Source organism: Melitaea cinxia, chromosome 3, assembly GCF_905220565.1.
Source record: "Melitaea cinxia chromosome 3, ilMelCinx1.1, whole genome shotgun sequence".
Classification (NCBI taxonomy): Eukaryota; Metazoa; Arthropoda; class Insecta; order Lepidoptera; family Nymphalidae; genus Melitaea; species Melitaea cinxia.
The window spans coordinates 6243060-6256023 of NC_059396.1; the positions used below are offsets into that span (position 1 = coordinate 6243060).

Below are 12964 nucleotides of genomic sequence, written 5' to 3' on the forward strand. Positions count from 1 at the left end.
ATGGGAATTTTTCAATGTATTTTGGTGTATTTTAGTTTAATCTATGAATCTCAGAACCTTTATTATTAAAAATTTAATTCAAAGATTCGAGATATATTCTTATTTGACTTTTTTTTTACACTTCAATCAAATTTATTGGTTGTGATACGACGAAAATGTTAGTTATTTAGTCTCGTCACCCCAAACACCGCTCACAAAAATGAAATATTTTCAATTCATCACGAACTAATCACAAAAAACTGATGCACTATTTATATTTTATTAAAAATTTATAAATTTTTATACAATTAAATTTATTTCACAAGGTATTTAAATTGTTTATATCAAATTTATCATCACATGGTTGTATTTAGTTAAATTAATATCATTATTAGTTAAGCAATACAAGAAAAACTTGGTTCGAATCATCAAGAACAGTTGCCACTGCTTTGATGTTGCTGGTAATGATCATTCCAAATGTACTATTTCCTAATATAATATTTCGACATGAATAGTGTTACCATTACAAATATGAATGTTAATTACAATTTTTCATTATCATATGCCCCTTCAAAACCCTCCCACTTTTTATCACAATGTTTTGTGTTCAAAATTAAGTATCCCACCTAAATGTTGTCATCTGTCACTGAGTAAAAATAGGTAATTAATATTTTAGGTGTATAAAGTGCTTTTAGTATATGTATTTGTAAGTCAATGATTCATAAACTGTGTTATGTTTAAAAAGAAAATAGATCACAAATTAATACATATTTAATTTTTAAGAAAATAAAGCCTCAAGTGTAAAATTTGCAATTGTAAACAGGTCTTATATTAAATGTCATGATTGCATTGTATAAATGTTAAGCTTCAACAAATTGCCACTTATAAATATAAGATTTTGTATTACAAAGACATCACTACGATTTTTTCATTATATTCATCACTTCAAATGATAAAATAATTTAATGAATAATATAAAAACATTTTATCAAATAGCTATATTGCTTTTAGATAATTTTGCTAATAAGTGCGAGCTGCTAATACTAAGAAAACTTATACCACAGATATTCTTATTGTAATATTAGCTTCAAATCCATAAGGATTTTACATTCCGTCCATTTTATTTTGTTAATTAGCTGTAAATTTTATTGTAGCAAGGACATTCAATATACATATGTAAGTTCACACTTTATTTTATTTTCGCAATAACTATCTCCATGCTTATTTTTATTTGCAAATATATTATAAATAAAAAAACAACATAAATTTAAAAGCTGCTATATTCAGTTAAAAATTTTCAACATGAAAAAAATTTACTGGTTTGAAGAGCGCGTATTATTTTTATGATGACGCACTGAAGTCTTAAAAATATTAGGATCGATGTGGTTCAAGCCAGTTTCACTAGTGGCAGAAATCGCGTTGTGTTCTGTTTCAGCTTTCTCTAACAGGTGTGGCGCCAATAAAAGAAACAGTTGCTGTAACAAAAAATTAAATCAGTTTATGAAATATTTTTGAGTGTTTTATTCAAATTGTTTTCCTAAGTTAAAATTATTAGCTTGAGCAGTTGATCTTTGACTTAACATTAACACCGATCATAACGTGAATCGGCATTGGAGATTTATTTTGTATATTAATAAAAATGATTTTCTGCTGAGTTGTCAATATTTTCTTTTTTACATCAGGACTAGGTATTATGGTTTATGTGTTAGATATTCTCTTTATATGCTTTCGGTTATTTTTAAAAATTATATAAAATAGACATTACCTCAGCCCATGGTATGAGGGGCAAATTAGCAAATGCTGCCTGCCAGCCAGGAAGACCGAGGTGCACGAGAGCCATCCGGAAATAATGTGTAATTGAATGTGCTAGCCAACCCCAAGTACCCTCACGTGTTGCGAGCCATATAGACCAACTTCCACCCGTGTATATCAAGCATACCTAAATATAATATTGTCATTTTATTGTAAGTTTGATGCGCCTTCAATAAAGCAGTACTGTCTGTTAATATAAACTATATATTGAATGAAGTTTGTTTTTTTTTATATAACTAGGTTGGCAAACAAACGTATGGTTCTCCCGATGGGAAGCGATTACCGTAGCTTATAGACGCTTGAATCGCCAGAGGCATAGCAAGCACGTTGCCAACCCTACCCTCAATTCTCCCCTGGAGCTCTGATCACTACTCACCACAGGTACACAACACTGCTTGAAAGCAGTATTATTTGGCTGTGATAATAATCATAAATATTTACAACATACACACACGGTCATCTGTTCCTAAAGTAAGCAACTTAATGCTTGGATTGTAGGTACCAGCTGACTCTGGTATAGCTACATATATTTTTTTTTCGATAAACATATAAATAATATATTTGCAAATAAATATATATATCTCACTAGACTCGGGGTGGGGATCGAACCCACAACCCCCGGAGCAGAAAGCAGGGTCACCACAAATTGCGCCAACGGGCTAGTCAAATTGTCTGTAAGGTCGAGCTACTTCTCCAGTCGGGCTGCTCCAGATTTTGAACAGAATATTTCCTGCTGTCATCATCATCATTTCAGCCTATCGCAGTCCACTGCTGGACATAGGCCTCCACAAGTTCGCGCCAAAAAATGCTGCGAACTCATATGTGTTGCCCGTAGTCACCACGCTGGGCACGCGGGTTGGTGACCGCAGGGCTGGCTTTGTCGCACCGAAGACGCTGCTGCCCGTTTTCGGCCTGTGTATTTCAAAGCCAGCAGTTGGATGGTTATCCCGCCATCGGTCGGCTTTTTAAGTTCCAAGGTGGTAGTGGAACTGTGTTATCCCTTAGTCGCCTTTTACGACAGCCACGGGAAGAGCAGGGTTGGCTATATTCTTTACTACCGTAGCCACACAGCGATTTCCTGCTGTGCCCTACCTCAATTATTAAAAAATAATCTTCTAATATATAAAACTAGCTGTACCCTGCACGCGTTGCAAGGTTTTTTTTTTTGGTTGTACCAACTCCAAAACCTTTCTGGGCTCATGCACTACACTTTGCTGAAAATCATGACACGATCAAATACATAGTTTACGATTTTATAAATGTGACAATGTTCGTTACCATACTCCTCCGAAACTGCTGGACCGATTTTTATGAAATTTTGAGTGCATATTGGGTAGGTCTGAGAATTGGCCAACATCTATTTTTCAGACCCTTAAATTTTAAGGGGGTTGATAACATATATGGCAAAACGTTTGCGGGGTCAGCTAGTATATATATATATATATATATATATATATATATATATATATATATATATATATATATATATATATCCGGTATTGTTGGGTTGTATTTGGAACGCTTGAAAAGATTTAAACCTAATAATATACTATTTAATATTATGTAATGCATATAACCATTTATCTCAGAAACGTTTTTTTAGGAACATTTAGGACATGTACTTTGCGAAAAAGTAATGTATGCATACACGCTGTGCACACTCATAGACCGCGAGACGCGTGACTAGCGGGCGGCGGCGGAGCGAAAAGTACAGAACCACTTACCTTTTTACATCCTTCGGGTTCGAATGAGGTGGGGGTCAAATTGTGCTCCATTCCTATGAGTGCAAATCTGGGCTCATCTATGGGTCTCTTCGTTAACTCGGGGCATTAAAGACGGATCCTCTAGACAATCTCGCAACTTGGCAAAAACACTGCAAATCGGATCACGATTTCGACGGCGATATTACACTCCCGATCGAACACCCTATCCTTTACGTAACCCCAAAAAAAAATTAATGGGGTTAGATTAGGTAAACGAGGCGGCCAGGCATTAGTCCCTAGTCTGCCAATCCAACAACCGCCAAACAACTCCGTTAGACGCTCTCTTACTGATCTAACGACGTGTGGCGGTGCACCGTTGGGGTTCACAGACCATCTGGTTTGATGCGCTGTTACCTGATAGGCGTGTGGATTTTTATCTCACCACAAATGAAGGTTCCACCTATCCCACAGACCATTTCACGTAAAGGTGGCTTCATCGGTACAGATTACATATGGGATGAAACTATTTTCTGTGTGGTCCTGTTTGTTAACAAGCCATTGGCAAAAATCGCTGCGCCGATCTAGATCACCAGGTACAAGTGCTTGCACCCTGTGAATTTTTTTGTACTTTCGCAATGCTTCGTGAGCCTAACCACGTGTTGCAAGGTGGTGCTACGGATTTTCAAGAGTTTCCCTCGATTTCTCTGGGATCTCATCATCAGATCCTGGTTTCCTTATCACGGTAACAAACTAGGGATATCCCTAAAAACATACATAAAAAAAAATACAGTCGAATTGAGAACCTCCTCCTTTTTTGGAAGTCGGTTAAAAAATAGCTTGTTTTAGAAATAAAAAAGGACGGGTTTCAAAAACCCGTGGATATATATTAATTATATTTAAAAAAAAATCTTTCTTCAACGGCTATGGCGAGTCGGAAAGGTGTGTCCTGTTTGATTATTGGCCCAATTAGATATACGAGTTCATCAAAAGACGAAATACTCATTCTTTAGTATGAAAAAAATTATCTGGATAACATCTAAGCTTAGAATACAATGTACGATGCTTCCCATATTCTAATCTATTGCTTAATATAGGTGCACCCAAATTTTTCTTTTTTCGTCTTCTTTTTATTATTAGAGCAATTAGAGCGGTTTTTTTTTTCGCATTTTCACGCACACGCACCGCGCTAGCAACACTGTCACTGATTAAATCGAATAGTCTGCGAATAACCAATCTACAAAATAAATTTGATCAACTAAATTGTAAAAGTACGCAATTTAGTTGTTGTTGTTGGGTATGGCAGAAGAAACATGAAAGCAGAATAAATGCAGTTAATATGAGAGCATTAAGAAGTATGATAGGAGTTAAACTGAGTGACAGGATAAGAAATAGTTAGATATGGAAACGTTGTGGTCTGAAAGAAGATGTAGTGACAAAAATTGAGAAAGATATGCTCAGATGGTTTGGCCATGTCGAGAGAATTAGTGAAGAACGATTGACTAAGAAAGTGTATAAGGCGAGTGTGAATGGAAAGGTTGGAAGGAGTAGACCAAGGCGGACGTTCCGAGACCAAATAAGGGACGTCTTGACAAAAGGCCAGGTCAAGAGTATCCTTAACCGAAGAGCATGTATGAAGGGAATAATGAAAGTGGACGAAGCGAAAGAAGTATGTAAGGATCGTAGCAAGTGGAAAGAAGTGGTCGCTACTACTACTACAGGAAAGAGGCGTGATTATATGTTTATATTTATGTTTACTATCGAATAATAATTTAATATAATTCATTTAAATATTTTTAAATGAAGAAATAAAATGTTGTCATTAACAATCTCACACCAACAACACAAACACAACTACAGTGCGTGACGTCATTTGTGGGATCAAGCATTGGCCGCGTTCCACTAAGCATCCGCAACAACTTATAAAATTCGAAAATGTATAAGCACTAGTGTTTATTGTTCATCGTGCAGTTTGCATAGATCAATTAAAAAAAGGTAGATAACGCACCTAGAACAGAAAACTGAAGCCACTTTTTTAAAGATGTGTGAGTGAGTGAAGTGTTGACACCTTTTAAAAAAAGTCCCTAAAATTTTTATTACACAATTAATTTAATATAGGTAAAATGGGTATGTGAAAATAAAAACCTGTTTATAGTTTTAAATAAATTTACTAAAAATAAAACAAAAAATCGGTAGAATAATAAAAAAATATATTCGTAAGATAATCGTATGAATGGACACTTCCTATCCCCTCTGTTTATCTCTTTTCAGTTTGCAGTCGGTTTTTTTTAACTATTTTTCTTAAACCTAGAATCCTTTATGTTGTATAAGTTTTTTAAATTTTTGTCGCTTAGAACTCAGAGTCATCGTCATTGTTTGCATTTTACTAATATGATGTAGTCTTATGTTCAAATATTTTTCAATCACTAATCGTATTAAATTGACTTTATGCGCATGGCCAGCATAATCGTGGTCATTTTCTCAGTCTTACAGCCGCTACCCATTCACCTCTTATTAAAATATTCGTTGGAAACCTAAAACCATGAAATTTGATAGTAAAATATGGGTACCTAGTTTACTCAACAATTGTAAAAAGTTAAAACATAAAACAAACGAGTTAATAATTTATAAATATATTTTGAGTTTTTTATTTTCAATTTATGTAACATAAAATAACACGAGAAAAAAAAAACAATAACTATGTCTACTTTTTACTTAATTATTTTTCTGATTGCGTACAATTTTATTTACTTACCCACATTTTGGGGTATTGAAAAAAAGAACTACTGGCAACACTCCCGTGGTACGTCATTTCGTGACATTGAAATTATAAGTTCCGAATAACCTCAATATTATTTTGGAATAACAATAAATTTATAGTTTTATATGTACTTACGTGTGAAACGATATTTCTTCAGACTTTTTGTTCACTTTGGTATTGTTTTTGCACCATTTAATTACAAAAGAACGGCATTTTATAGGCAAAGTTACTGTACGAGGCCCCGTGAGATACTAACGAAAATGAGCGTAGTTTGATGCATATGTGTGCGTGAGCGCGTGTATTTACTTGAAGGAGCCGAGTTTTGTGGCTTCACTAACAAACAAAGGCCGCGCATTATCTACTTTTTTTTACTATATCTATGGCAGTTTGTATGTTACGCTCAAACACCAAAAAGGCTTATTGAACGAAAACAAAAACCACCATACAGAAAGTCCACAATGCGTTGTCGTTTGCATAATTTGTGTGTTGTGTGTTTCGTGTATTTTACAGTGTCCACAACGCGTTGTTGCTTTCTTTTTGGCTCAATGATCTTTTTAGGTTTTTGGGCGCAACATGTACACTCATAACAAATAAGAATAATTACTAAAAATAGGGAGGTTCTTATTGAATTTATTCGTAAAAACTGAAAAGATAAACAACTAAAGCGATAAATCGCACCGGAGACGCGAGTGGGCGAGCGGTGCGGTGTACGTTGTCCTCGCGCCGGTGAACTCTGTCAGCTGATGGTGCGCATGAACTTGTAGTATTCAATAAATTGCCGATTTTTTCAAAACACGATTACTTTAAAGCATTATCTTCGAATTTCTGTTTCATTATTTTTCCCAAACCAAATTATACCAAAAAAAGTTATGAAAAGAGGCAAAAAAATCTTTTCTCGTTTTTTTCACTTGTGTCATGTCAGGTGGTGTCAACACTATCATACCTCTTTTCAACCGTTCCAAATACAGCCGGTATAAAGCTCAGTTATTTAAGAACATTTGCACTAGTATAATGAATAGAAAATCAAATATAGAAAATAAAGACTCATTTAAGAACAATAATATCCCTTTGTACCTTTCCAATATTTCTGCAGTTATCTAGCTCGAAAACCTTACTTTTAGTATTTAGCACTGGACGAGAGCCAGTATTCTGACGTGTAAGTGAAAAATCCAAGAGTTCTTTTAGTGCAGGAGTTAAGCACAAATCATTTAAAGCATTTATTCGTATTGATCCGACGGGTAAAACTTCGTCCGCTGTAGTAAAAACTTCCATATTAATTTTACTGAAAAAAATTCTTATATACAAAAACAAACACATATGAATAATAGGCCCTTTGCATCTGTTGCGCCTCATTTAACAAAATACAACAAACAAAGTAGATTTAGATAATGAAAAACAAAAATATTAATAATATAATATTTCTCCCGGTGGATACTTTGTTCGTCAGACAGTTTTATCTCCAAGGAAAAGTAAATGGTCCTATTAATTTTCATTGTAATAAAAATGTACATTGTATTCGCGTTAAGAAAATAATAAACATCGTTATCACTCAGTCAGGCCCTACCAATAAAAGTAAATTAGAAAGTCATGTTCACATTTACCAGTTGAAGTAAGACACTCAGATAAAACAGATTCACCTTTTTTCTATTTTCTTAAAGCGAATAGGCTATAGTGTAGAGTAAGAAAATTGATAAAATAATATAATGACGTCCTTTCCTGAATATTTGTAATGCCATGTTAATTCAAACCCATCTGATGAAGCATAGAAATTACGTAAATCTTCTGGTAATATCGCTGAATGCCTTTGTTCCCAATTCGAAATGGCCACACGGTCGCATGGTTGGCGGCGCTCAATTGCAACGTTTGATATTCTTGAATCAGATTCTAAAAAGTATTAAGGATCATAAGATCTTTTTTATCTGTCTGAAAGTATAAGTCTGATTAATTCATAACTTATGTGTATAACAGTATTCATATAAATGATAATTCTAAGCTTCTTGTTATTTCCTTCTCGAATTTTAAAATAGGAAGAATATAAGTAGTGTTTTATAAATATACTAGTGACCCACCCCGGCATCGCACAGGTGCAATGCTAATACTAAATATAAAATCTCTAAGATAGCTGGACCAATTTTAAGGGGACTTCCACTGATATAGAAAGAAGTAATTTAGGCTACTTTTATTTTAGTTTTTTTATTATTTTATAACTGCGTACTGAAAAATAACTATTTTGTTAAATTCCACGCGGACAAAGTTGCGGTCACTGGTAGTATAAAATAAATATTTTAATCTAAGCGCTTTTGCGCTTACATTCTAAAATAACAAAAGTGTGTTTATTTACGACATCACATTAGAAACCTCTAAACCTGTCAATGTTTCTTTACTATATTATGCATGTATTATATACACATTAACGTTCCTCTGGAATCACTCTATTTACTAAAGAAAATCGTTTCAAAATCCATTGCGTACTTTTAAAGATCTAAGCATACAGACAGCGGGAAGCAACTTTGTTTTAAACTATGTAGTGATTACAAAATGTAAACGCGGAAGTGTACGCGCGCATCTTTGTCTGCGCGACCGAATATAGCGCGCGCTATGTTGCGGAAATACTCTTTCACTGTAGGCATCCTGGTCTCCCAATGAATGACGTCATTTCTGACGTACCACGGAGCTCCTACAAGCAATCACAGGCAACGGTTCTGCTGGACTTACATTCTTCTAGCCTGGTACGCCGAGCAGATTGCCTACCAGGCCAGGCCAAATACGTCAGGCGCGAGCGGACGTAGGTAACATAGACCATCAGTTTGGTTCTGAGGGGCAGTCTAGATGTAAAAACGGAGTGGAACTTCAGACTTCGGTTGGACGGTGGGAACCATGCTCAGCCTCCGGTCATTGTGGCAACCCCAGACATCTCACTAAGATTTTCCACTTTACATCCTGGCCTCGGAGCTTGAGCTAGCGCAGTGGCCTGGAACTGCCGGAGGTGACGATCTGATAATACGATGACGCAAAGAACGCGCTGTCTTCCGCACACAGGGCCAACAGCACGTCCTCTTCCCCCTCTCGCAGATAGTTGCGGGGAATGGGGATGTCGTCAGTATGCGCCGCGTAAAATCGCAGCGAAAGAGCTGCCTTGCGGTATTCTAACTTGGATTGGGCTTGGCTGGGAATCTACCCAATTTATCGAGACGAAGAAGCTACAGCCTTCCAGAAACGACACCAACACTCGCACATACACGGGCGGTGTTGGCGTGTCGATCATCTTAACCAGGAGCCCGGCGTGCCACACCCGATCGAAGGTCTTCTCCATCTCGAGAAAGACCCTGACCATGTAGCGCCAGTTATTGAGCTCACTGGCTAAGTGACTGAGGAATCTCGCCAGCTGGAGCGACGTCGAATGGTTGCTGCGGAAGCCGTACTGCTCTTCGTGCATGGACAGGTAAGGCGCGGGTCTCCGCAGCAGCAGTCGCTCAAACAGCTTGACGATGTGCGAGAGTAGCGTTATGGTCCAATAGTTTCGACGGTCCTTCCCCGACTTGGGTAGAACGATGTTTTCCCGGCTTTTCACACGTTGGGGAAGTATCCGGTCTGGAATATCCCATCGATTGCCTGCATGAGCGCTACAAGACATCCAATAGGCAGCTGCAACAACGCGGCAATAGTGTATGCCATCGGCGGGCACTGCTTTCCTTAGCTCAGACAGGGAGGGACATGAGATCCCCTCCCTGGAGCTTCGGGATGAGGCCCGATTGAAACCTTTTCACTGTCTCGTGGACTGCCGCGTGATGACGGACGACGGTGACATCCGACGTGTTGGGAGAAAATTGTTTCTCCATATATTCCGCCAGGATGTCTGCTCTATCTCTGGCAAATAACTTCTGTTAGCTGTTCTATCTCTATATCCAGGAGCGTGTAGCAGTTCCTGGGTATAGGGATAGAGCAGCCATCGATCACACTATAGACCACGACCATTGAAATAGCCGTTCCACTAACGTACCTTAGGTAAAACGATAGAGTGCGTTACAACCGTTGCGGTCGTTTAGTGGTACGCATCCATTAAAGTTTGACGTTTGTTATCAATTTAATATTAACCTCTTCCTCTGTCGTATTGAAAGTGAAACACATGGCTCAATATATTTACATAGAATATATATTTAGTTACGGTTACATTGGATAGGCAAAATAGTAGCTTAACATAAAATATACGCATTCGTAGAGCAAAAATTTATTTATCAAATATGATATCAAAATAACCTATAATTGTTGTTTTGTTGTGAAAGTCTATGTAATTTTTAGCAATAAAACGTTGCTAACCTTAGTATTAGTTAAAATACTATACAATGACTAATCCTAATGCTGGTGTTTGTAATATAAAAAAGGAATACATTATTCAGAGACAAGAAAAGTATGATAAAACTCAAACCAACGATGGAACAAATAAACGTAAACTGAGTGAAAATGATGAAATTGAAGCAAAAAGATCTCGAAGTGATAAAAATGGTGATCCGTCCAATGATAAGTGCAAAATAAAAAGGAAGGGCCAAAACAAGGCGAGGCCAAAAACATTCCAAGGCGATAAGCAAAATAAGCCATGCCCTAGTATAGTAAATGTCACAACTAAAGATGATATACAAACATGTAACTTTACTAATTGTAAATATATTCATAATCCCATTGATTACTTAACATCTAAACAACAAGATATAGGTGAAACATGCCACTTATTTAACACTCGAGGCAGATGCCCAAGGGGAATAACATGTCGATATGGTGCTGGCCATATTACCAAAGATGGTTTTAACTTAGTTGATGAAATGAAATTCAGCTCATGGAAAGAAGACACCAAAAACACTTTACAACCATCTCTTCAAATAAGTTTACAGAAAAGAAAATATGATTTCTCTATGGCTGAAAAGTTGGTTAAATCTTTAGATAATAGAAATAAACCTGATGAAAAAGATACTAATACTGATAAATTGCAAATTGAAAATGAACTTAATAAACATAAAATACACAAGTGTGGTGCAATTATTGACGATGACTTAATTAAATTATTACCACGGGAAACAAAAAAAATTGACTGGAAAAATAAACTGTATCTTAGTCCACTTACAACTGTTGGCAACTTACCATTTAGAAGAATTTGCAAACAATTTGGTGCTGATGTTACATGTGGTGAAATGGCTTTATGCGAATCTTTATTAAAAGGGCTTAAACAGGAGTGGGCCTTGGTAAAAAGACATGAGTCAGAAGATATATTTGGAGCACAAATATGTGGAAACAATGCTTATGGAATTGCTAAAGTGGCACAATTATTGCAGGAAAATACTCATTTGGATTTCATTGATTTAAATCTCGGATGTCCAATAGATTTAATTTACAAGAAAGGTGGGGGCAGTGGTATGATGCATAGAATACCAGCTTTAGAGGCATCAGTGAGAAGTGCCTCAATGTTATTAAATATACCTTTTACAATTAAAATGAGGACTGGAATATACCAGGACAAAAAAATTGCACATAATATTATTCCCAAAGTAGTGGATTGGGGGGCATCACTAATAACATTACATGGCAGATCCAGAGAAGCAAGATACACAAAATCAGCAGACTGGGAATATATTGAAAGCTGTGCAAAAATAGCAGCTCCGTGCCCTGTTTTTGGTAATGGTGATATTTTAAGCTATGATGATTACATTAATAGAAGACAAATAGCACCAACAGTTCAAGGAGTAATGATTGGTAGAGGTGCATTAATAAAGCCATGGATATTTACAGAAATAAAAGAGCAAAAATTGTGGGATATAAGCAGCAATGAAAGATTTGATATAATCAAGAAATTCACAAATTTTGGTTTGGAGCATTGGGGTTCTGACACACAAGGCGTAGAAAATACAAGGCGGTTTTTACTGGAGTGGCTTTCATTTTTATACCGCTACATACCAGTTGGATTATTAGAGAGACCTCCACAAAAGATTAATGAAAGACCACCTATGTACTTTGGTCGTAATGATTTAGAAACACTAATGGCATCAGGCAATTGTGCTGACTGGATAAAAATAAGCGAAATGCTACTAGGTCCAGTTCCTGATGGATTTCAGTTCTTACCTAAGCATAAAGCTAATTCATATCAATGAAACTTTGTTTTTATTAATAAATATTTATTACATTTACCTAAAACTTTTGTTATACCCAATGTTATATTTTCATAGAAGGAATCTTCAGAAACTAAATCTACACAAAAACTCATTATGAGTTATTTTACTGCTAGTTAAGAAATTAGTCCACTTTATTGATTTATCAATATTTGCCAGTTGTCTTGGATACCAATTAGAGTTGCTATTGCAAATAATTATACCCAAATAGAAATATTTCAGTTATTTATAGTATGCTATTTAGCTGACCCAGGAAATGTTGGTTCTGCCATATAAATAGGGACACCATTATCACCTAGGAAGAAAAGATGATAGCCTACGAGCTATTCAAAGACAAAAAATTTATATATTAGATTAATAATTCAAGCAACAAAAACATGATTTGTTTATAAGAGCTTTATTTTCATAAAATACACTAGTAATCTAATAAAATATACACTTGTAAAGACTTACAGTCAAATTAATACAAAGTTGTATTTAATGAGAGAATCAGTTACAGTGTTAACTTATAAAGTAATATTGAATTCAAAGAATTGTTGCAGTGCACAAAAAACTAT

At 35.8% G+C, this 12964-nt stretch overlaps 2 protein-coding genes across 2 annotated transcripts; one reads left to right on the forward strand and one right to left on the reverse strand.

The window, feature by feature from the left end:
- Positions 1–1241: 1241 nt before the first annotated feature.
- Positions 1242–12527, reverse strand: LOC123669338 (tubulin polyglutamylase complex subunit 2). Its single transcript, XM_045602945.1, has 5 exons — positions 12427–12527; positions 7972–8136; positions 7327–7508; positions 1745–1918; positions 1242–1454 (listed from the first exon to the last, which is right to left on the reverse strand). The coding sequence occupies exons 1-5, from the start codon at positions 12500–12502 to the stop codon at positions 1293–1295; spliced, it is 759 nt and encodes a 252-aa protein (XP_045458901.1). The 5' UTR covers positions 12503–12527; the 3' UTR covers positions 1242–1292.
- On the forward strand, positions 10316–12425 carry LOC123669337 (tRNA-dihydrouridine(47) synthase [NAD(P)(+)]-like). Its single transcript, XM_045602944.1, has one exon. It carries the CDS (start codon positions 10596–10598, stop codon positions 12387–12389), a length of 1794 nt encoding a protein of 597 aa, XP_045458900.1. The 5' UTR covers positions 10316–10595; the 3' UTR covers positions 12390–12425.
- Positions 12528–12964: the final 437 nt, after the last annotated feature.

What these genes read in the sequence shown, in the direction of transcription:
- LOC123669338 (XM_045602945.1), bottom strand. Translation starts at nt 12,502, where the DNA reads ATGAGTTTTTGTGTAGATTTAGTTTCTGAAGATTCCTTCTATGAAAAT. An exon ending in ACTGCAGAAATATTGGAAAG is followed by an intron (nt 1,919 to 7,326) that starts GTACAAAGGGAT and finishes TATTATATTTAG; the next exon opens with GTATGCTTGATATACACGGG. An exon ending in CCCTCATACCATGGGCTGAG is followed by an intron (nt 1,455 to 1,744) that starts GTAATGTCTATT and finishes TTTTTGTTACAG; the next exon opens with CAACTGTTTCTTTTATTGGC.
- LOC123669337 (XM_045602944.1), top strand. Translation starts at nt 10,596, where the DNA reads ATGACTAATCCTAATGCTGGTGTTTGTAATATAAAAAAGGAATACATT.